We start from the raw sequence: 25,775 nt of genomic DNA, 5'->3' as shown, positions 1-25,775 counted from the left end.
ACATAATTGTTTGCAGTGTACAGATAATGGCATATCGATTATTAGCAAGAAATCAACCGTTATCGCAACAACTTGCACTTGCAGTTCAAGGTAAGTTAAACATAGGTGTTATTAGTTTTGTGTTTTAGGTGACTACTCTATCTTTTGTACATGTATAGTATTTAGTAAACTATTTTTTGTCAAAAATGTCACATATTGAGTAGATATCAAGTACTATTCGTTTAGTAATTGCAAACAGAGAAAAATTGTATTATTTTCACATGTAAGATTTTTTAAAATAAGCGCATAAGTAAAATACATGTCAGTATCACTTTTTGTAAATGAAACTAATTTTAATTAGTAGAATTTCATAGCATAGTTTTTCACAGCTCCAAAACTGTTTATTTGCCATTTAGGTAATTACTTAGTGACATTGTTAAACTCAAATAATATGAGCTATTTGCTCAAATTCTTCAAGCAAAGTTGAAGGTCTTATAAATAGAGTTCCTCAAATAAATTATATCTAAGAGAATTTTCCTACAATCATGGAATCTAAAATATTGTGTATCTTACTTTTGTTATATATTTTTTACAAATAGAAATAGATAAAGATAATGTATGATATTTTGGTTCAGAATGATTTATCAAGATTCTACAAGAATTTGTAAGCTTATTTTCAGGATGTTCTGTATATGCGAATTTTTTTTGTTACAATTTCCACCTTAATTAAATACGTATTACCTCTATTTAAATTATTATTTATAGAGAGAAAGAATGTATTTAACATTGTTCTTTCTACTCACTTAGTAAAACATTTAATCCTTTCTATTTTATGTATTAAAAATTATATCTAGCAATGTATTGTTTTCATGAACCTAATAATACATTTCTATTTATAGTTGAATAATAATCATTTGAACAATTGAAACATCAAATGATTTGATTTATTAATTATTGATATATATAATTTTTGCTTGTAATGAGATGTATTTCTAAGTTTAGTAATATTTTAAAAATGCAAAAATAGAGTAGGATGATCCAAAATGGGGGTTTGATATAAGATTGATGTAAATAGGTGGAGCACCTCCTCCTCCAGGTATGGGACAACGAACTCCTATAGATCCATCTCAAGGACCTCCTACTACTACAGGCCCACAAATCTCTGGACCAAATGTAATTGGTTCTGCGGTTCCTCCAAGACCAGGTTGTCAAACACCACAACAACAACAACCTCCTCAACCAGGTGCTAAAACTAACAGAGTGACAAGTGTGGCAAAACCAGCTGGTTTAGATCCGCTACTGATTTTGCAGGAACGTGAAAACAGGTAGTTACTGAATTAATTAAAATATTTATCTAAAATATACTAATACTGGCATGGTAGGGTCCAATGTGAAAACAAACTTCACTCTCATACATCGAGGAAAGCGACACATGCATTTCTTCAATTAAAACGTTTTATGGTTACGTATGTTAAATAATATTTAAAAAAGATATATTGTATGGATTTGCTGGAGCTTTAGTGACTTCAGTTCATGATTTTTTAAATAATAGAGTTGCAGCACGCATAGCGTTACGAATGGAACAATTGAGCAATTTACCAACTAACATGCCAGAAGATCTCCGTATCCAGGCACAGATTGAGTTACGGATGCTTAGGGTACTGAATTTCCAAAGACAACTACGATCAGAGGTAATCGTAACAAATATTAATAATATCACTCTATTAAAAGAGTAATTAATAAATAAGATAATATAACAGAATAGAATATTAGAATGTAAGGTAGTGATAAAATATACAGAGTTAAGTAATTATTAACCCTTTGCGGATGGGGCCGCTCGATGAGCGAACGTCATCGTGGACTAGAGGTATTGACGCGCGCAGCTGAGAAAATATACACGTTGAACGTTTGCATTATTCATTATTGAGGATTGTATTATTTTCTTCAATATTTAGTTCATCATCACTGTCACTATCACTAGAAATATTGAAATGTCTGAGCCGATTCCTTATTGAACGGACTTCGTTTCCACTATCTGAAGCACTGTCGTCGTCTTGTCAGATTTAAAATAATATTTGTCATCATTACTATCACTATCGAATATGTCCTTTCTGGATCTTTTAGGCATCGTGTATAAGGTATTATGAAAAATATATAAAATATATGTCGGAGATGGAGAGACACCGGAGCCTTCCCGTTGAAACCGGAGAAAAACCCCTAATATTGTAATTTGGAATCTACCATAGCCGTAGTTAAGCAATCACCGTCCTTCAACCCGATTGTAATTGTCTGAAATCTATGAGAATGAATTTGGGTTCGAGGTGACAACCAGTCACCGAACGTAGCCGTGGTCAAGGGACGAACGTTTTGTCTAACAAAGTCATGGAAGAAGTCTATAGCCCTCCGTAAAAAGAAATAGTTGTAACGGCACTCGACAGTAAGCATACTAACGGTTTCTGTCTCGTGGCCCGTCATACGCAGACCCTATTCTTTGGGTAGGTCGATTGCCGGTTGTCGAGACATACTTACAAAACATCTTCAGCCAGCCTGATGACCTGTCATAAACCTTAAGCCTTAATTAACGAAAATAGGCAAACAGTCTTTTCCGTGAATGACACTTCCGAAGACTGACCAATTAACAATAACGGCAATTTCCCTCACTCTCCGAATGAAGACTTGTCTCCACGAATATAGAAGACCTGGTGCCGCGAGAGAGTAGAGCAGTTTTTCCTAAACAGCGTCACCGTGAGAGCTTCGAGTACGATCTCATCGACTAAGGTATCATTTCGACAGAGTGCTTACTTCACGTGCTAACTGAGAGTACCACCTAGGCATTGCCGACGAGTAAAGAGTAAAAGAGTCCCGTTGACCATTATTCGTTATCGGATCTAAGACTATTGTCATTAGCATCGCGAGTGCCTAACCGTCGCAGTTGTTTGTCAAATCTCTCATCTCCATACTTGTGCCAATAAACTCTGGATCGCACCATAACAATGGCTAATACTGGTGAAGATTCGTTACCCGCCCACACCTCCAATCCTACCCTCAACCCGACATATATAAAAAGCTTACTGATTCGTCTGGTAATGCCATTGAAAGACTGAAATTCGTTCAGACTCGACCATCATCCTACATCGCGAGTTTACGTCAAACGGAAGATAAGATTTCTAAAGATCTATAATTTTCTTTCATCAAAATCATAATATTGTTTAGTTTTACTATACCCATGCGTAAGTACGCATAAGATCATCTCTCAGAAAAATAGACGTATGTCACATACCTCAAAATAAGTGAAGTGTGAACAGATTCGGGCGACTATATGCTGACCGCAACGGTAAAAAGACTTAGGAGGCTATTTGCCAACACTCGTCCGCAAAGGGTTAAAATAAGAGTTTAGAATGTATATATGAATATGACGTATGTTAGAAGCCATCCTATACAGAAAGGCAAAAATTATAATAAATAGCAAATAAATAAATAAATAAATAAATAGTATCATTCCGTTACTATAGCTTCTTTTTAGTTATAGCTATTGTCGTTTACAGATTTTAGCATGTACCCGAAAAGATACTACCTTAGAAACTGCAGTGAATGTAAAGGCCTACAAGCGTACGAAAAGACAAGGACTTAGGGAAGCCAGAGCTACAGAAAAACTCGAAAAGCAACAAAAATTGGAAGCTGAACGTAAAAGAAGGCAAAAACATCAAGTAATTAGATTTCTAAGTTTTTGCTAAAATTATTATGAAATGAAGAAATAGTTTGTAATTTTCATTTCTATTTTAAAAGGAGTTTCTTAGTTCTGTACTTCAACATGGTAAAGATTTCAAAGAATTTCATCGAAACAATGTGGCCAAATTGGCAAGACTCAACAAAGCTGTTCTAAATTACCATGCAAATGCTGAAAGAGAACAGAAGAAAGAACAGGAGCGTATTGAGAAAGAACGTATGAGACGTCTTATGGCGGAAGACGAAGAAGGTTACAGAAAACTGATTGACCAAAAGAAAGATAAACGGTTAGCGTTTCTGTTGTCACAGACAGATGAATATATCAGTAATCTTACTGAAATGGTAAAACAACACAAGATAGAACAAAAAAGGAAGCAAGTGGAAGAACAAAAGCGTAAAAAGGTATAAATATCTTTATCACTTTCTACTTAATTTAATGAGTACTTAATTTAATGTATTTTGTACTATCACTGAAATAGAAAAAGAAGAAGTTGCAAGATGGCGAAGGAGGTGAAGATGGAAATGCTAATGAAGATACTCGTGTTGGAGTGATTGAGACAGCTACTGGTCGCACATTAACTGGCGAAGAAGCACCGCTAATGAGTCAACTTTCACAATTCTTAGAATCTCATCCAGGATGGGAACCAATTGAATCCGAAAGTGAAGATGATGAAGATGAAGAGGAAGAAGAAAATGAAGGTGAAGAAAAAGGGGAAAATAAAGAAAAATCTACTGGCGATTCAGAAGAAGAAAAGGTTAAAAAGACTATACATAAAGCCAAAGTAGAGGACGATGAATACAAAACGGAAGAACAAACGTATTACAGTATTGCACACACTGTGCACGAGGTAGTAACAGAACAGGCATCTATCATGGTCAATGGAAAATTGAAAGAATATCAAATCAAGGTTTGACATTAACATGTCTTGCATTAAAAACTGTTCTTACAATATGCATTGTAAAACTTCTGTTAATTTTAGGGTTTGGAATGGCTGGTGTCATTATTTAACAATAATCTCAATGGTATACTTGCGGATGAAATGGGTCTTGGCAAAACTATTCAAACAATAGCTTTGGTGACTTATCTTATGGAGAAAAAAAAAGTAAACGGGCCATTTCTTATAATTGTTCCTTTATCGTACGTATTACTTCTATGAAATTTTCTAAAATAATAAAAATGTAAATAATTAAAATTACATCTGTAATATTTAAATGTAACTTTCAATACTTTTTTTTAGAACTTTGTCGAATTGGGTATTGGAATTTGAGAAATGGGCTCCTAGTGTTGTAGTTGTTTCGTATAAAGGTTCACCAGCTGGCAGAAGAGCCATTCAATCTCAAATGAGAGCCACTAAATTTAATGTTTTGCTTACTACTTACGAATATGTTATTAAAGATAAGGGCGTTTTAGCAAAATTGCAGTGGAAATATATGATTATCGACGAAGGACATAGAATGAAAAATCATCACTGTAAACTAACTCAAGTATTAAATACACATTATCTGGCTCCTCATCGGCTTCTACTGACAGGGACACCATTGCAAAATAAATTGCCTGAATTGTGGGCATTATTAAATTTTCTACTTCCTTCAATCTTTAAATCTTGTAGTACTTTCGAACAATGGTTCAATGCTCCATTCGCAACCACTGGTGAAAAGGTAGAATTAAATGAAGAAGAAACTATTCTTATTATTCGCCGATTACATAAAGTATTACGTCCTTTCTTACTGAGACGTCTAAAGAAAGAAGTTGAATCACAGTTACCTGATAAAGTTGAATACATAATCAAATGCGATATGTCTGGACTGCAAAAGGTTCTTTATAAACACATGCAGAGTAAAGGTGTATTGCTAACTGATGGTTCAGAAAAGGGAAAACAGGGCAAAGGAGGCGCCAAAGCTTTAATGAACACCATTGTGCAATTGAGAAAATTATGCAATCATCCATTCATGTTCCAAGCTATTGAAGAAAAATACTGCGAGCATGTAGGTACGCAAGGATCTGGTGTGATTACTGGTCCCGACTTGTATCGTGCCTCTGGAAAATTTGAATTGCTGGATCGTATTCTTCCGAAATTAAAAGCGACAAATCACAGAGTACTATTATTCTGTCAAATGACACAGCTAATGACAATTATGGAAGATTACTTAAGTTGGAGAGGATTTATGTATTTGCGATTAGATGGAACTACGAAAGCTGAAGATAGAGGAGACTTACTCAAGAAATTCAACGATCCTGGTTCCGAATATTTCTTATTTTTGTTATCGACACGTGCTGGTGGCCTTGGATTAAATTTGCAAGCTGCGGATACCGTTATTATTTTTGATTCTGATTGGAATCCGCATCAGGACTTGCAAGCACAAGATAGAGCACATAGAATTGGACAAAAGAATGAAGTACGTGTACTTAGATTAATGACGGTTAATTCGGTCGAAGAAAGAATATTGGCTGCAGCTAGATACAAATTGAACATGGATGAAAAGGTTATACAAGCGGGAATGTTCGATCAAAAGTCGACTGGTTCTGAACGGCAACAATTCTTACAAAGCATTTTGCATCAAGATGATGCTGAAGATGAAGAAGAAAATGAAGTACCGGACGATGAAACGGTTAATCAAATGATTGCACGGACGGAAGGTGAATTTGAAATATTTCAAAAGTTAGATTTAGAACGAAGAAGGGAAGAAGCAAAGCTGGGTCCAAACAGAAAGTCCCGACTATTGGAGGAAGCTGAGTTACCCGATTGGTTAGTAAAAGATGATGATGAGGTTGAAAGGTGGACGTACGAAGAAGATGAGGATAGATTCCTTGGACGAGGTTCAAGACAACGGAAGGAAGTTGATTATACTGACAGTTTGACTGAAAAAGAATGGCTGAAAGCAATCGATGACGATGGAGCTGAGTACGAAGAGGAAGAGGAAGACGATAAGAAGAAGAAGAAAACACGAAAACGGAAGAAGAAAGGCGAGGAAGACGACGAGCCTATGCCAAAGAAGCGAAGAGGAACAGGATCTTCAATTGACCCGAAAATGAAACGAGCTATGAAAAAGTTGCTTATGGTAGTTGTTAATTACACTGATAGTACAGATGGCAGGCTCCTTAGCGAACCATTTATGAAATTACCATCCAGAAGAGAATTGCCGGATTATTACGAAATTATTAAAAAACCATTAACTATCAATAAATTACTTCAAAAGATTGAAGAAGGAAAGGTAAATATAAAATATTTTTGTTGTATATAGTAAAGGCTCTATAAGAGCTCGAGAGTGGGAACCACTGGGGAGTAGTTAACGAAACGTGGACACAACTCTTCAAATTCTTTATACATATGTTGCCGACAATGATGCACGTAGAGAAGGACAGCAAAAGGAGAAGAAAGACCAGTAAGCCAAATTGTCATAACCAAATTTTATAGTAATATTATCGTGTTTTATCTCATTTTAATTAAAAAAATCTTTGTAACGCGTTAAAAAATTGAAAAAAAAAAAGAAATTTCGTCGTTGCATTAATGTCGTTTCACCAATATGAAGACGGCACGGATCTTGAAAGGAAAGCCGCTGGCATATTATAGTACTGGTAGGGATAAAACATGAGCAGTTAAAATTAAAGTTACGATCTTTGCGAGCAATTATGGAGCTTTTACTTGGTCCTTTATTTTAAGATCATTGCAGTTATTTATTTTTTAATTGGCAAATTAATTTTTTTTTACTTGTTTTTACAGTATGCCGATTTTGACGATCTTGAGAAAGACTTTATGCAGTTGTGTAAAAACGCACAAATTTATAATGAAGAAGCTTCTCTCATACACGAAGATTCCATTGTTTTACAATCTGTATTTACGAATGCGCGTCAACGTATCGAAGAGGAAGGCAATAATTCCGACATGGATGACAAAGGTACTTTCCTTATTATTGTAATTTAATAAAACATGTTAAAAATCATAGTAAAACGATTTTTATATGCATGAAATTTTATAAGGTGAAGGCGAAGAAGGGTCTGACGCAGATTCCACTGTTAGAATGAGGATCAAGTTGAAAGGAAGGAAGGGCGAAGGTAGAGGAGGCCGGAGGAAAAGGGTCACTAAAAAGTATATATCGGATGACGACGACGATGGCGATGACAACTGAAGATTATATGAAGACTGTATGAATTATTAGATTATCTTAGATAATAAATAAGGTACAGTTTCATTTAACTATTTCAAATTACTATCCTATGCGACTGTTATTAGTAATTCAACCATATGATATTTTATACAAATGTAACCAAGTATTATAATTTGATTATGAGCTAAAAATACCATCATTATTAAATAAGTTATACATTTTTCAGAAATTCTCTATTGAAAATTGCATGTTGTCCGTATTAAACTAAACTCTGATACGAAATGGATGAATTAGGATATATATAAAAGGTGCGAGCGATATAGTGAGGTCGTAAAATCAGTCAGTGGATAATGCTTATAACTTTCAGGAACTTGGTTCAGTGACACGTTCTCGGATTCCCGGACCATCTTTCTTATTATTTCCGAATGGCATTCGCTTTACATCTTTTCTTGATCTTTGCCCCTCTCCTTGTGGGAAGGTGAGTGTTTGCTTGTAGCCCTTTGCTGCAACTCTCTGCTCTTGTCTCTGGGTAATTAAAAAGTCAAAGGGGAAAGCCCGGCTATCACACTTTATTCGGGACAATGATATATGCTCCGGAGATTCGGAACGCGTACAATGCGTAGACTTTGTACACGTGTGTCGCGGGTGTTTGCCTCTTGATCGTCCAGACCCATACCGACACGCCATATGCATAGGATGAATCGTATTACGGCAGCCAGGAATCGCCTGCATGGATGTCTTGGTTTGTCTATATTGTTGTCTATCTATTGCTGTCTATCTGTCTGTAGTCTGTATGAGTTGGATTAATTTGTTCATAAGGTCTATTGCTCTTATCAATTTGCGCGACGAAAGTGGGATTCTTGTCCATGATTGTACTCAAGTATTTCATATACCTTTTCTCCTGCACGAGGAAGGCCTTGACGGTGGTAAACGGGTCCCTAATCTTTCTTATTTTGTGGGAAAGACTGGTTTTGTTTTGTTCTTAGGCGATGATAAGGTCCAGTGCTTTAGCTTTACGTACGACTCCTGCAATTGTATTGTTGGCGTTTTGGATTGTGGGACCGATGCTTCTATTCGAGCAGCGTGCCCTGCCATGACCCATCCTATCCGGATCAATTGATACTAACCTAATGCTTTTATCGAAAGCTGTCTACTTTAACCTTTGACTGATCGATTTTAAAATTTCACTATATCGTTTCTATTTGCTCTAATTATTAAGTTATATTTTATTTGAAATAAACATGTAACCTGTATAATGTACAGTAAGTAATTTAACGTTACGTATTGATACATAGTTTTATTTGATTTTTAAAACAAACTATATATTAGATTCAAACACATTGCCACCTTCGATAAATTTTATATTCATAGATAAACCAATGTAAATGTTATATAATATTTGGAAATACATCGAAAAACGATAATAATTAAAACACGATGTTGACCTAGGAAAGAATCATTTAGTATTATTTGGTACACGTTAATCTTATTATTGACTAATATTTTGATTAATATATGTAGACATATAATAATTTGAAAGATGTTGCCATTGAACATTAATCTTTCAATACACGTCGAAGTAGGGTAGGAACACTTGTTAATTATTTTATTTCTTCGTATTTAAACCACTATGGATAGTATAAATTACTATCTCTAATATATACATACACAAAAATCAAGTTTGCTTATTAGACTGTAATATTGCGTTGATAATTGTCCCATGAATAACCGAATGCTGTGGTATTATGTTTTATGACAAAGCAATTTATTTCATTTTTCATTATGCTACGACTTCATCTTATATCATATGTATGAATGTGACTAAATAAATATTGAAAAACTCAAAAAAATGGTTCGTACTGATTCGCACGATCTAAAAATCTAGGTTTTAATTAAAATCTTAACTCAGATAATCTATATAGCTACAACACAAAAGTCCATACTGTGCATATCGAAAGCGTGTTATATGACAGTAAATTATTGCCTGATGAATACCAAAAAGTAATACATACGTATGTACTTCAGTTAAATTTTACGGTTCAATATATTCTTATTAAAAAATTAGAATTTCCAAGAAACTTCCAATATTCAAGGTAGTTCAAAGCGTACACGTATTTTTACCAATCTTAATGATACTAATGTAACAAAGTAACATGATAATATTAATGATGGTCGATTAAAACCGAAAAGTCACACAAAGTGTCGATGGGACAGAGACATTGGAGGAAAAACCGGACTGCAGTAAAACTCGACAACGAATAGAGCCAAGAAATCCAGTTACGAAAGACTTCGTTGTTCGAGAAGCGTGCAATTACCGCGGCGACGTCGCCAAGGCGATAGTTTCTGCTTCCGTGTCAGTAGAACTCCCTTAGCAGTTAAGAAAGAGCGCCCTCGCTTGTAGAAGATTGATTCTGGGACAACTACCTCCGGGCGTTTCGTCTTCGCTCGTTTCCTATCATTCGTCTTTCATCTGTGTTCTTCTACTTCATACCATAGACGAACCAGTCGAGTTGTTCTTTGGATATATTCGATCGGGCGAATACGAACCAACAAGAAAGTGGGGTCAGAAACTACTTAGAAGATAAAATTTGTGGAAAACAGCGACGAAACGCTTGACGCGATAGAAAGATATTAAACTTGGAAAATCACAAATACGGGATAATCGTTTAGTTAAACGTTGCTCCAGTTGAAGGCGGATATACAATTTTTTGCGATAGCCGGAAATACGAGTTGCACGGTACGGTGGTTAAAAAAAAAAAACAGCCTGGTCGTTTGGGAACAGCAGTTTTCCTAGATTAACATACGTATGGCGGAAGCTGTATCAGACCCCAAAATACTGCTGATCCAATAGAATGAAAATACAGTGTCTCCCGGGAAGCTACCTTTACGGGATATTGATCTCACGGTAGCAGTACTAGCTAGATACTGTGGCATTAAACTCCGTTACGAAGGATGACAAACTGTACGCAACACGGAATATTACGGGGATTTGTCCGAAACTATTCGTACGCGCAAACGTTCCGTCTGAAGACGTCGTTTAGTAGGAAAGGAAGAAAAAAAAGACGAATGAAATAAGAAACGAGAGACGATCAATTACTCGAACTTGGCACCTCTGTAGTCACATACAATTCCGCCAAGACGAATCCTCTCATCGAAAACTAAACGTGTATCGTGCGAGGAAACACGCTGCTAATTTCTTTAATCACTTTCTGACTGAAAAATTACACAAGGACTGTATAACTTTGCAGCTAACGGAGACGCGTAATTGTTTTGTTGGCTGCAGCGTAAATTACATAGTTTTAACGGCTGTATCGCGCTAGAACAAAAGGTTTCGCAAAGGACGATACAACTAACCTTCGTATTCCATTCGTTTCCTCGTATTCCAGACGCTTGTTGATTTTCTAAGTGCGCTTCCCGTCGCGTCGTATCGCGTAGCGTAGTCGCGATCCTTTTGCCGCCTTCAGGAAACAAGAGTTTCTACTTTTCAAGCTTTATCAGTCTGCGACACTTTTTTCCTTTCTTCCAAAGTCTTTTCGGTCGCTGCTTTTTCGTCGATCATTCCGACTCGCTCGGTCGTTCAATTTGTCACGACCTTTCAGACTTTATTCGGATTCTAATTAAAAGTTCATCGGCTAACTTTGATAATTGTAATTCCGATAAGGCAGGAGTTTCAAGGAGGGGGAAACCTAAACCGAGCAAGATATCCTCCGTTGAGTTGAGAATCCTTTCTGATGATAAATTACTTCTAGGAAAAATCTGTAGGAAAGGCTATAGGTTATTAACCGTTAGTTAGACGAAAGGATTATTCGACACTTGTCGTCCACGAAGATAGAGGAATATTCGCGATGATCGTTTATTTATTTTACACGACGACTTTTTATTAAGCATTAAAAAATTATACCCACTTAATCGGTGCTTTGTTTGATATACGAACGCAAGTTGTGTATGTTTCCTATAGGTAACGATGTTTGTAATTGTTACTTGTCGGTTGCTTAGAATTAGATCTGTTACTGTTACACTACGAATTGTTTAGTATATCATTTATTATATCAGCGATAGTGTTTAAATCGAAAGAAAATTATACAAGAGTTAACAGAGATAACCCTGGTAGATTGTTTGAGAAATTTCGAACATGATTTACTAACACGCGAAATTACGTTAACGCGACAATGAAATTTTGCGTGTAATGTGTCGATACTTTCGTACTTGGTGTTAGCGAGCAAACACGGTAAGGAATCAATACGAACGTACACGAAGTAGGGAATGTGTGTGAGAGATTTTAAAGAGAAAAAAGAAGCAAAATAAAAGTAAGGTTAGATTTTTGTCACCAGAGACAGGAAGGTGAGAGACGTAAGACGCGGTAGAACGTAGCTATCGAATGAAATCGGAAAGACACTCGAATGTCGCGCGTGAAGCAAGTGTTTTCTTCGATTTATCGTTGCGTAAATAATGTGGCCGATCGCACGAGTAATATTCAGCGAACCAATATTATAACACTGTAAAGCTAGTTACTAACACACCTATACGTTTCTGATACCTCTATTGCTGATTTCTCCTCGGCTTACTACATTTTCGCGTTTTATTTGCTCAACAAGTTCGAGCCAGGCTCGTTTCTCTGCATCCTTTGCCGTGCTATCGGCATGATATACGACCTGGCTATCGGTCTTCGAGTTTTTCAAGTGCTACCGGCCGCTTCAAAATTTCGCTATCCGTTTAGTTTCCTCTTTCATCGAGCGTCTTTAACGTGGCCTATCTTTAACGTGCATTTGCATTTTTACGTTGAATGTCGTGTACCGTTCAAATGAAAACCATTTCTTACTGCTTGCGTGATACGCGAAATTGATTCGCCTCAATCGATTAATCACATATTAAATATAACTTTATGTATCTTTAATTTTTATTTTATTCTTTATAAGTTTGATTTCTTGTTGGCTTATGCGAAAGCTTAAATTTCAATTGGAGCAAAACTATTGCATATACTTTAAGAATTGATAAGCTGCTTGTGTCAAGAATTTATTAATTGCTATGCTAGTATCTCCATGCATACTGTATACATATATATGATATACGCCCTACTGCTTAGGCTGACCTCCTTTCGTTCGTGTAAGGAGGGTTTGCTCGCGTGCAGGGGTATTTTTAATTGCCAGTAACTAAACAACAAAGCCGAAAACGCAATTTTATTATTCTTGATTTTTGTCTTATTTCGGTGTCAAGAATCATCCCTTAAATTTCCTGACACTTGTAGCCAAACACCCTGTGTGTAGATATGATGCGCAATATAAAGTTTTATACACATAATTCGATTTCTCAGCGTAGTAGTAATATCAGTAAGAAAAGATAATAACGAGCGAAAGCGAATCAAATAGATATAGAAATATCATCTATAAAGATATTACTATATCGCGATTTAATATTGTCTGGTAGAGTATTGTTCTTCTTGTTTCATGTAAGGCTATTAACAGGCAGACATAAGAACGTTAACGACTAGTTACGTTGTAGCGTATTTCTTGTTGTACAATGATTCGAATTTTTCATGACAGTCAAACGGTATTTATAATTACGTTCGACGAATACATTCTATGTTTCGCTTTCGACATCAGGGTTTCACCATGCAAAGTTTCACTTAGCAAATTTGGCTTCATTTCCTAAAATCCTCGATTCTACGGTAGATGTTTGGGTTTAAAATAACAGAAGAAAACACGGACATTTTCAAACGACTGTATAGTTCTGTAACTCTTAAAGAGCATGCTTTAAGAAGATGCTCTTGTTTTCATTTCAGTTACACTTCTGTACAAGATAGCAGTTGCTTAGTCGAGTTTATTTGCCCGCCTTTACTGTTTACCGTACTCGAGGTAGTTGCTCATTTAGAAGCTAAAATATAAAAGTTTTACTTAACCTTCTGTGTATTATCCTAAGCCTCGCGTCTTAAAGAATATACATAATTTAGGAAAATTTAATTTTTATCATTTACTCGTTACCCGCTGTCTTCTCGATGATACTTGCTATATATTTATTTCTTTTTCAAAACCGTTGCCGCCAATATGATAGATTGTCTACGACGAGCGATATCGATAATGATAGAATATCGCATTGTTCTCGCGTAATTGTAGAATTTCACACATTCGGAGTCGCCTGACCCTCCAAAACGCAGCACACGAGGAAACCATTGACTATCGGGTTTATTCTATGCCACGTATGCGGCTTGGTGACAATAAAAACTGAAACAAACGTTAAGAGAAACAACGATCTCGCGTGAAAGGATGTCATGCCTGAATCTAATAATTTGTATCGTCATAAATCACGCCAACGCGTTGTAATAACGTACGATGAAATGCGAAGACGCATATGTACATTCGTCTTTGTTCATCCCTGTCAGCTTTTGACGATCGTTATTTGCCTTCTATTTTATTGTATCACCTCGTATTATAATACATATATTCTGTAACTCCTTTGCTATGTTGCGTCGTAGTCTACGATTCGCGAGATCCTCGTCGTCATCTTCGTCGCAGTAGCGAGTAACGGATCGGATTATTTTAAATCGTTTGAGAAATCTATAAATTCGTACAGTCTTTCGTATCCAACCGGAATTCTGTCCCTTGTTACGGACTATAAATTATTAAAGCGCTTGTTTGTTATTCTAAACTATCAACGATTGACAGTTTTTCATCGTTGGGTTAAACAATACAAATTGATTGCATATAGAAGATCCGGGGGAATGAACAACATCGTAGACACGAAATATTTCATGAACTGGGTGAAGTATAATAGGTACATACACAGGTGTGCCTGAAGAGTTGCCTCAAAGTTGTCACAGAGCGGCGAGAACTCGGTCGATTCTCCACGGTGTAACCATAGTGTTGTATATGGAGCGTACATTTCCAGCGTTCTGCTGGAAAAACCACGATAAATATACATATACCGAGTAAATTTTAAAGTAAGATTTTCTTTTCCTAAGAAATGTGTAGTAATAGATTTAAATGTCCAGCGTGGTGCATGTATATGATACAGACTTGGAAATGAATTGAAATTGGATGGACGATAAGAATTTGAAGCAGTTCGTTCCATTATAGAAAATAGCGTTACTTGTGTGGAAACTGTATCGGATTTATATTAACAAAACGGGATAACGCAATGTCCTAACTGGATTAATCGAATCAAATTGCGTGTAATTATTATTTGGATTCAAGTTGAATAAATTGCAAGTAAAGATATTTATCTAAATTTGAAAAGTTGCTCTATCGCAAAACTCTATTACTAAAAAAAAATAAAAAAAGGAAAAAAGATAGAAGAAAAGCGATATTTGCAAGCGTGTTATATAACAGCGATTTTCATTTGGCGCTCTCGAACACGTTACATTACAAAACGTGTTCAACAATGTGTATGAAAAAGGAAAAAGAAGAAAAAATAAAACGTAGGCGTAGAGTACACAAAACTATTGTGCGAACAGTGAGAAATTTTGTTAACTGTTATATCACGCATACGGAAAATAAACTGCAGAAGAGAATTGAATTCCAAAAGATTAATTATTACCGTTTAAGGATAATGTAGTCGAGTAGAGTTACTATAACGACGAAGTGGTTAAGTAATAGACGAGAACTGCAAGAAGCAGTTTCTTGATGTATGATAAACGGAAACGGTTATCCCCAAAAGTCAAGACGTCTGACTCGACTGTAAGCAAAAGCGCTGCAGGGCAATAAATGTGAACTGATGTGCGTAATTGCTACAGCATAATATACATCCAGCATACTATATAGGTAGTCAAGGATAACAATGATATCGTTCATTTGTAAAGTAGCTATGTTTGCTTGAAAATATATGTAAATATAGATACATATATTTCTTGCTACCTACGAAACAGTATTTTTATCTAATTACTTTTTGATCGAATTCTACGCACGTAACGTTCGATCACAATCGGCGAAGAATTTCATAATGTCAAACGATTATTCGAGCGATAATTTGCTGCGGTTTCATCGTGTAATAGTAAAAGTTAAATCAGATTGGCCAGCGAATGGAATACATTGCCCTTAGACGAACACTTAGGAACGAACGTTCTAAAACTGGGATACCAGTATCTGCGAACGTACATATTTCATTTCTGACGATACGTGAAAAAGTTTCCAACTCTGGCCGAGTGGAACATAGTAATCCCGGAAATGTAGGGAATGTAAATTAAAAAATTTCAACGACGCGGAGCTTCGACTTAAGTAGCTTAGCAAGTATTATCCGCAAAAATTTCTAGGTAAAAATTACCTCGGTGTAATTTTATTTGTTGTCGGTTATTTCAACTAACAAGATAGAGGAATGACGAGGAGTAACAACACCGTTGTGTTACACGAACTTACCTTAGTTAAATGTTTTAAATGACTGTTTTTATCGCTTATAGCGTCGCAAACAGGTTCTCCCATTTAAGTTGACGGATCTTATCAACTTTCCTAACTTCTGTTCACTTTACTTTGATCAGTTCGTTTAAGAATTTCCACGTAATCCTACAGTATAAAAGTGCCTTAATAAGCAAAAGCTCTTCTATCCTTAAGTACGTTCAGTTGCGTTCCATTAATTCAGGTACGTGCAATGTGTATCGTTATTTTCATTCTTTGATTTAACTATCCTAATGCGAACGAACGATTCATTTTACGCAGTTACCTGTATGATGACTCGTTCTTTGTCTCTTGCACGTTTTTCTACGGATGTTACCGTTCGAAGATAGGCGTGGTATTCGCGCTGTGTCGTAAAGAAACCATTACGCGTGCAATAGAATTTGGATACGGACAAGACACAAGCGAGAAAACGTTAGCTTTCGATTTTCGCTTTGTGACATTTAAAATCTACAAGATTCCGAAAGATTACGCTTAGCGGTTATGCGATCGTTCGTGACACTTTACAATCGTTTTAAAATGTTGCAGCCGTGTTAAGTACGACGACATTATCGAAGATAAACAGTTCGATTTGTCCGTAAGAGGAAAACGTTTGTTCGTCTTCACGCACACGGAAAGTCCATCAAAGGCTGCTCGTAAAAGCGGACAGAGAAACGCGGACACGCGCGAGTGCAAGCTGAACCGAGGGGCGGGGGTCGTTTCACAGGCGAGTAAGTGTTTTCTTCAATCGTATAATTCCAGGGAAACAGCGCGCACCGGTGGCTCGTTTCACGTTGGAGCATCTTCCTGACACGAATGCTAACAGCGCGTAAAACCTGTGAACGTATTTCACGCGAAGATATACTCGCGCGTTTCTACGCTTTCTTATTGGCGATCGAGTGCATCGCGTCTCTCCTTCCTGTTCGAACTCTACGACCGAGATAACAGTAACAACTATGATCCTCGATAACTCGATACCTCGAAACCAAGTCGCTTCTCTTAACTTAATGTTCGTTCGTATTCGCACTTAATCGCTACACAACGACTAATCGACGTCCTAGATATTAAAAAAAAAAAAATTCACGTCATACGAAAAACGAATTTAAACGCAGAGTCCTTATTATCAGAGTTAATAACGAAGTTTCTGACACTCAGTTACCGTTTCGATATGCACACGAGTACGCGTGTACGACACGAGCGATACGCATCGTGAAATTAACGGTTCAACGATTCAAGCAACGTTAGTCATTTACCTTTGAGTTTCTATATTACTTGGAAGATATACGTGTTTGATATATTTCATCTCCGGTCCATTAATATTCCCCTCTTTAAGGAACCGTGGCGGTAGGAAGCAGGAAGAAGAAATAGAAGGACGGAGGGTAAAGAACAGCTAGATGATTTCATGGGAAGACAAGTGGGGTCCGCTTGATGCACGTTCCAAGTTCCTCTGGACAAGCGGACTCTCGTTATAGGAACCGGTAACACATTGGACCTTCGTCTTCGGGGGCTAAGTGAAATTCTTGAGAAGTTTAATTTAATTATACCGGGGGCAACCGAAGCGATTAATCGTGACGTACCGAATAACCGAGCTCTTCGTCTTGTACCCGGCGCTATTGGCTTCGCCTTGTCCGTCTTATATCGATTCTTCGGGCGCGAAAACTTTGGTCATACACTAAGGAGGACACTTTGGAACGCCGGCACCACGGCACGTCGTACCACGCCACGCTCTACTGTACCACACCGTGCCGTACCGCACAAAGCGCCGGCGCGGCGTCGAAATTATAATGAGATTAAACCAGAAATGTTGCCTGCCAACACCTTCAACCTGTACCTTTGCGATTAAATCAAGTTGGCTAGTTTCGCAATTGCATCACAATGAGGTCCTATATTTGTTGCGTTGCTTCCGATTTCTCTCACAATACTCTCAATCAGTATTTTATGCCGTTTTTACGTTGATTTTCCAAGCGGAACCTTCATGCAGGCTACCGCATATATATGTAAGTATTTGTAAATGCCCATAAACTGTAAACTTATTTAGTTTCCAGTTTTACATTCAGAAGTTTATCTTACGTAAGCTATATGTTTATAAGTTTTCTGAGCGCTGAGTAGAGCTGAATGAATCAAGTAAAAGTGCGGTAAAACCGAATGGATTTTCCGAGAACAATATTCTTCTATCTTGCCGATTAGCAACGAGGTGATAATAGCGATGTGTGAAAAGATTACGAAAAAGTCCGAGGAAGTTGTCGGTGATCGATAAAGTAACAGAAAATTTTATTCGGCAATTAATTATACTCTATACATACTCATGTGCCATTTAACGGATTTAGACGACTGAATTCTTGCTACAATGTTACGTATTAAACACATTCGAGACCCATGGAATAGCATACGCCGTGTCATCGGTATTTTCAGTCAATTTTGTCTGTCTATGTGTCTGTTCTTACAAGCAAATAACGTTTATACCTATTACATATGTTGTAATAAATTTTACATGTCGTAGCAATATTGTATATATGTTACAATATATGTATGTACATGTTATTGTTAATTTTCTCATTCTTCAAATAGATATCATTAGCATTCGCGTGTCTATCTTTTGAAATTTTTGATCTTTACGATATAATAATTTGTATTTGATTATTTCTCATCACGTCGTGTTCGACGAGAAACTTTCGTAAAGGCAATTGTTACTCCGTGATACATGTAACCAGATGTTGCGTGGAATGTTATTAGCGAAATTACACGAATTAAACCGGCAGACAGTCGCATTTAATGACCCAAGGTATACATACGTATATCGACTGACGACAGATTTCTCGATTTAACTCCATTATCTTGCCGCCGTTCTGGCAAGGTGATCTTGTTCGTCGCGAGTTAATTAACGAACTGTCAGCCGCGCATTGCGACATTTAATCTTGCGGCACGTCTTTCTCAAATAGAGGCACGTGTATCGCGTTTAATCGCACACATCTGCGATCGAACGACGGAAATGATCATCGGAACGATCGTTCATTTCGATCTGTAACGTGTAAACGTGCGATTCCATTAATCGAAACAACACGATATTTATTCGGAATATGTAAAACCAAAAAGCTCTTGTGAATTGCAAGCGCAGTCGCACGATACGTAACGAAAGGAAGCCCGGCAACGATAAACCAACGCTGCACGCGCGCAACGTTTTTCTCGCAGGTTGATTAAAAATCTTCATACTGACCGATGTATCTCGTACGTCCATCGCGTTTCGATAGGAAAAATGAGCGTTTGAGCACTTTTCAATTTCGCAAAATTCTACACGTCATTTTAATCGCTCCTACTTTCACGCGTTGATTGCGTGCAAGCGCAACAAGCGAAGAACAGTGGATGGCGGTTCGCAAAAATTTGATATAGCAAAAAGGTGTACATCTTTGTCCTGCCGTACGATACGAATCACCATCTTTGAAATAAAAAGTGAGCAACGTTTGGTCATCCATGTAGAATCGTATTACCTTCGGTTAAGTTCCGATTGTAGACGGCTATAAATAAAAAAGTGTACGTTTCACTCTCCTTTCCCTATTCATTCGCAACTGGCGGATCCTCCGGGCCTTCTGGGTACAAAACAAAGTCCATGCTCGTAAAATATTATGTAGGATAAGGAGGTCTTGGCTCTGGGCCACAATCGATGGCGATGCAGGAGTCTGGAAAGTTTATCCGGCCAAAGAGCTTAACGTGGCCACTATCGTCCAAAGCTTCCGCTTTATAAATAAACTTCATCATGACCGCTACTTCGTATGTATAGCTTAAAAATTAAATATCGATGCGTACTGTCCGTTTCTTATGCAAGTCCACTGTCTGTTGTTCGCACTGTATCATGTACGTTCGCTTATCCGATGCAGCGAACTTTTATTTTTCTATATTTATTTCGAGGCCGATTCTTTCTTTAATTTACCGTTTGTTCGTTGGTTCGTCTATCAAATGAAACCTGGTTTCGGGAAGCTTATCGTCAGCCTTGAACCGACCATTTCGAAATCATCGATCGGCTCAGCAAAATGAGATGAAGTAAGTGTCGGATCCCGCGTCATTTTTAAACAACGAAATCTTATTCTGCAATTTCTCCGAATACACGTACATGTAGGAATGCACGTACGTGTCCACATTGTTGAAAGATTTCATAATATTTCAGTGACATTGACAGAGGGATCAACAAACCGTGGAATCAAATCTGACGAAACACGGAAGACTGAAATGAAAGCCACGCGGAAAGCGCACATCAAAGGATCCGTATAATTATTTTGTATTCCCTGGCGAACAGCTCGCGAACAATAATAAAACTGAGCGGAAACGTGCAGCGAAATCGTTCTCCACTCTGATGACGAACGAACCATGTCCAAGCTTGTATTGTCTCTAGCTTTGCGTCGATGCCAGATTATAGCTGGTGCAGAAGAACTCTGTCATGTTCAGCGAGGAGAAGCGTACACGCTGTCGTATGTCACCGTGACTCGAGCCAGTGTAAATTCAATTTTGGTCAGCCCGGAAAGCACAAAAGCCACGTTGTTTTTGCGAACACGTCAGCTCACCGCGTCAACATAGTGGCTACGTGCGTTTTATTACGCGGCTGAATTGCGAGTGTCCTAGATGTTTATTATTTTAATGTTTTATGCAGAAAAAGAGAAAATACGACGAAGAACGACGGCGGCTATTTTACAGACGTTTTCTCGGCTTTCAATAATTCAATCAAATTGTATGTTTCAAGAAAACGTTGAAATCGCAGATCATACCGATGTTCGCTCGTTTAACCGACAATGCGAGCCTAAGTTTTTACGCAATTTTACGCTCCGTTCGCAACTTAAAAGACTAAACCTCAGACAAAAATCAACATCCACTCTACCATAATATCTTCTCGTATGAGTACAGTCTTACGGTAAAGTTCCTTTAAATATAATAAAATTTGGAAATCTAAGAAATCTACGATTCGACCGAATCTTATAAATTCAACATTTCCATACGACACCGATTTTGCTAAAAAAAAGAGCAGCATCGTTTAAAGCTCGCAGTATGTAATTCTGGCGAAGTTTCAGTGACAAGAATCTGATTCTACATTGGATTATTCAATAGTCTGCTAGTTCTCCACGGAATTACGAAGTTAAGTTTTGATATCATTATAGCTCATCGGATTTTCCATTTTGCAGAACCTACGTCAATACGTATTACCGTCAACGCTATGTATTTCGCGACATTTATGACATTTTCATTTGGGAACAAGATCGAATTATTAAATTTAGCGGGGTTAATTATATTTGATTGAAAGTCACTGATTAGAAAGTAGAAACAGGCGGACGACGAGAATTAGCTTTGGCACCGATCGTGTACTTGCAGTTTAATCGAGTCGACTGGCAAGTTTCTCGGTTGGGAACTTGGCCACGCTCATGAGAATTCGAACGTGGCACGACTGCACGAGTCGTCCATGAATCGCGATCCACGGCATTTCACAATTTACCTAATGGCACGTCCTCGGAATTCTGATAGCCATTATCATCCCGCGAGGTGGCCCTGCTATTCGCCTCATGCGCCTGTCGAATGTTCGATATATCTGCGCGATAATTATCAACTACGTTTAACGCTTTATACTATACTTTATTTCGTCCATTTATCGCCTCGAAAGAATTAAAAAGTTTGATTGGACCGTTGTTACGGACTCGCAGGTACAAGTTTTCTATATGGAAAAGAAACTACCATAACCGATGGGAATACAAAGCGATAGGAATATTTCAGAGCGGCAGTGGGACCAGAACCGGAACCGAAATCGATATTTTCGCTCACTGCGATTCTTCATAGTTGTTAGAGAAAATAACCGCTGTTCTTCGTGATTATTTTGGCAAATTGATATTACAACAGTTTGCAATTCCTGCAATCCAAAATGCACGTGTTACGATCTAATTGAAGTTTAACCAGTTGGCTGTCGCGACCTCTTTGAGAAACGTGTACCCAAAATGTGTTACAAAGCAGAGAACAACTGCTTTGTTCACGCTATATACAGTTTCTTTAAAAATAACTATCATTTATATTTTTCTATTCGTTCGTCTTATTTCGTCTCGGCCTTCGAATATTCGAAAGGTCTTAAAATTTACGACCATATTCTAATGTTCGCCAAAATTGCAATTTAAATAGCAAATTCTAACTACTTTCTACGCACGACGAGTATGCTCGTCATAACGCAGAACATCGTTGCTTCTTCGTGACGATTTTACTCGTCAGGAACAGCTAACTGGTTAAAAAAGTCGAAGCATCGTAAAACGTACAAAGGCGCACGCAGATCTCTCCATTCCAAACCGATCGCTTCTCCTCTCGACATTTGCAATTTCATTGAAATTCGAATGCGTTGTTCTTATTCTCGTACGTAACAAATGTACCTCTCGAGTCGTCATTTCGCGTTGTTATACTCTCGTTAATCTTAACGATCCTGAAATTCCTTCTCATTATGTAAAATAACGAAAAAATTTCGCGAGAGTTAATAATAGAAAATTTGCTACCTTCGACAGAATGGGATCGCGTTCTAATCGCTATTCGCTTTTATGTTTGACTATTGACTAAGAATCTGGAGTATCCCGACGGTGCGGCGCGGCGGCGCGAAGGGAAAGCGTATAGGGGCGCGGCAATAAATCGGCGGTTCCCAAGTACCCCGGGGGAATGAGCTGACGAAAATATAGCGGCGGCCCGCAAACTAGGAATTGTTAGTTACTGCGGCTCGCCGTAAAATATATGAGTCGGACGTCCATGAAGCGGATACCCGCAAGCCCTATCCTCGAATGGTGTAGCGGTAGGCTGGATCGAAAATTCACCATTCTAAATTTGCTTCCGTCTAAAGCAGGTTTGTTTCATTCGGTATATGCCGCTTGATCGACGCGTTCGAAGCGATCGGATAAATTCGAAAGCCGTTTGTTTAGGTATATAGCGTTCTCGTTCTAGCGTTCAATTTCTATGCAGTCGCGTTCTAAATTCTATCCAGCGATGTGAATTTATCTATTCAACTAGCATTGCTTTGGAGGAATAATTAATTACCCGTCTGACTTGTTAGGACGCGATATCATTCTCGTTATCGAAGCAAGTCGATTAATTCGCATTTCCGTTCTTGTCAATTTTGACGACAGAAAGCAACAGAACGGTATATGTATATATTTTGAGGATGGCCGAGTAACACGTAGAAGCGGGCACTAGGTGATTCCTTGTGGAAGAATAAGAACAAAATATGCAGTACAATTTTCTCATTTGAGGCTTAGTTTACGAGAAAATCGAGTTTCCAAATTTATCAAATATACTCGAACGTGAGCAATTTCAGAGTGGGTAGTACCGAATAATCGATAGGAGGTTGTTTTACGTGTAAAGATAAGTGGAAAATGTAGAGTACAATTTTTTCGCTCGTCGCTTCATTTTCAAGAAAATAAAGTTCGGAAATGTTCAGTTTAACGGGCCGTTACGCGAAATTATTCTTTTTTCAAACATATCTCTCGAGCCTGACGATATCGAAAATAAAATTGCACGATTTGCACTGAATTTTCCCGTAATAAATTTCCAGAAATTTGATAATAATTCCAAAAAAAAAAGAAAAAATAAAATAAATTCGTTCGCGATTTACGGGCCATCCTGTATCTTCGAGCGATGTTATCGAAATGAGATATACTCGTTTCTGTTGGATTCGTTAAATTTTTGTTCTCGAAACGCGACTTATTCTCGTCGGTTATGACCAGATATTCATTCCCGTGCAAGTAGCATGCATCCCATTGTATCTGTTAAACTCGCTTCATCGTTAACCCTATACAATATTCATGCAGAAGATCTCGCCTAAAGTTATTTCGCCGCCTATTCCGCTGTCGAGCTGTCTCGTTCGCGATAATCTACTAAATATCCCTGTCAGCAGTGCATATTATTATCGGCAAAACACAACGAACAGGCCGTCAACGAGGCTAGGACGTTGTTGTTCGAAGCCACAACCTACACACGCACACACGGCCAACAGCGTAGCGCCGTTTAATAATTAACAATGCTCGGAATATGTAACGGCCGGTTTTCGGCATCGTCTGAAACGCAATCAAAAAGTTTTCGTGGCGGTGCACGGTCCTACTTCCGGCTAATATCCGTACAACCAATGAAGCAAAGATGGTTCCGCGGCCTGACAATTTCCAATCAGCGCACGGAAATGACACGCTCCTATAATATTTCGCGGCAAAGCGACGCGACGTCGCGCGTCTTCTACATGGCGCCGACGCGACACGACGCTCTGCGTTCGTCCGACGTTTTTGGCCCTCTCAGACGGATATGAGATACCTGGAAAGTGTCAGCCACATGGTGAATTATTCCGTTACTTTGCGTGCTGGGTCGACCAACTACTTCGGCACCTTATGCACATACTGTTTATTCTCACGTTAACTACGAAGAACTGTTAGTCTCGCGAACGTGCTTCGTTCTAGGACTACAAGATACCACGTTACCTAGAAGCAAAGAATCTGTGAATATATCATTAGATCGCGTAACAAAAATTTCAATTACATTACTCAGAGATTTAAGTCTTATGTCCTTAGGTAACTGCATGGCAAGTGCACAGAGCAGGAATATATTGGGTTGGCAACTAAGTGGTTGCGGATTTTGCCATTAGGTGGTATTGGCAAAATCCGCAACCACTTAGTTGCCAAGCCAGAATATACAGAAAGTCATAGTTCTAAACGTCCGATGAAATTAAGTTCTGCGACGTTCGTTTGAATTAAACACCGCAGTTACTATACGTGCGCTGTATTATCTTTTGGCATCGATGGGTATTAATCAACAATGGTAACGAAGACGTAATACAACTGTAGACGTACAAATGTAGATGTATGGTCCGCCGAGAACGTCTGCTATTCCAGCCATTATTCAATCGCGGGAACCAGATAGCACTGTGATCGAACACGTACAACGTTTTTCCCTGTCGCAATGCCTATCTAAACTCGCTAGAACGTATTCAAGATCCGTCCAAGGTGTTCTGGAATCAATATCCTGAATATTGGCGTTGATGGATTTATAGTTTCGAATGACATGGATTTTACAAGGAGAATTATAGAACAGAATTGCGAACTGACATGAGAAATGTTTTAGGGCTTAGGGGATGAAGAAAGCTCGAAGATTTCATCCGACCGAGCGTTCTTTCATTTCCGACGCAAGGAATATTTTTCTTGAATTTAAGTTGTTTCTCTTTTCTATTTGTACCATCATCCAATTTTCCTCGTCAAAATCACCGCGATCGCCTGATTGAGTCTACTTTGCAACTAGTCGACACATTTTGCATTTTGCGGTACATTTTACCAACTTCGCTTATCCGCTGCTAGTTTCGAGTCTCTGATGTAGAAGAATACGAAGGACGTCAAAGGAGCCTTTGCTATATCTACCATAGTTTTTCAAACAAAAATTTCTAATCTCACCTCGTATGGCGTAGAAACAACGACGATAGAATATCTATTGCAAGTTTGCAACATAATCCCTTTGACTGTGCTCGTAGCTAGGTACACGCTTTCTTGCGAATTAATATACAAGGCAAAGTTGAAATAATATTAACCGGTTTCGAGTTGCGATTCTCGAGTAACTCGCGCAACACATTTTCTA

At 37.9% G+C, this 25,775-nt stretch overlaps 1 protein-coding gene and 1 long non-coding RNA gene across 15 annotated transcripts in view; one reads left to right on the top strand and one right to left on the bottom strand.

Moving 5' to 3' along the window:
* Positions 1-25,775, top strand: part of LOC100647538 (ATP-dependent helicase brm) — a 45,418-nt gene that overhangs the window by 4,555 nt on the left and 15,088 nt on the right. For 7 of the 12 annotated variants that reach the window (XM_048408252.1, XM_012310985.3, XM_012310984.3 and 4 more), the window contains 11 exons: positions 17-90; positions 1,055-1,304; positions 1,362-1,445; positions 1,532-1,670; positions 3,525-3,686; positions 3,766-4,107; positions 4,185-4,613; positions 4,686-4,843; positions 4,944-6,918; positions 7,428-7,602; positions 7,685-7,901. In XM_048408252.1, the coding sequence (XP_048264209.1) occupies positions 17-90; positions 1,055-1,304; positions 1,362-1,445; positions 1,532-1,670; positions 3,525-3,686; positions 3,766-4,107; positions 4,185-4,613; positions 4,686-4,843; positions 4,944-6,918; positions 7,428-7,602; positions 7,685-7,833 (3,937 nt within the window). In that variant the 3' untranslated portion in view covers positions 7,834-7,901. Of the gene's footprint in view, positions 1-16; positions 91-1,054; positions 1,305-1,361; positions 1,446-1,531; positions 1,671-3,524; positions 3,687-3,765; positions 4,108-4,184; positions 4,614-4,685; positions 4,844-4,943; positions 6,919-7,427; positions 7,603-7,684; positions 7,902-8,038; positions 9,663-25,775 lie in introns of those variants that run through there. The other 5 variants (XR_001098918.3, XR_007225010.1, XR_002307975.2 and 2 more) reach the window with 5 other exon arrangements.
* LOC125385580 overlaps positions 13,519-25,775 on the bottom strand; it is an 82,319-nt gene continuing 70,062 nt past the window's right edge. The window contains exons 1-3 of one of the 3 annotated variants that reach the window (XR_007225012.1): positions 16,459-16,947; positions 16,158-16,301; positions 13,519-14,698 (exon numbers count right to left, since the gene is read on the bottom strand). This is a non-coding gene — a long non-coding RNA (uncharacterized LOC125385580). Of the gene's footprint in view, positions 14,699-16,157; positions 16,948-25,775 lie in introns of those variants that run through there. The other 2 variants (XR_007225011.1, XR_007225013.1) reach the window with 2 other exon arrangements.

The sequence above is a fragment of the Bombus terrestris genome, chromosome 8 (genome assembly GCF_910591885.1).
Source record: "Bombus terrestris chromosome 8, iyBomTerr1.2, whole genome shotgun sequence".
In the NCBI taxonomy this organism is placed as follows: Eukaryota; Metazoa; Arthropoda; class Insecta; order Hymenoptera; family Apidae; genus Bombus; species Bombus terrestris.
Note: the sequence above shows the minus strand (reverse complement) of the source record. Positions and strands in the feature narration are given on the sequence as shown.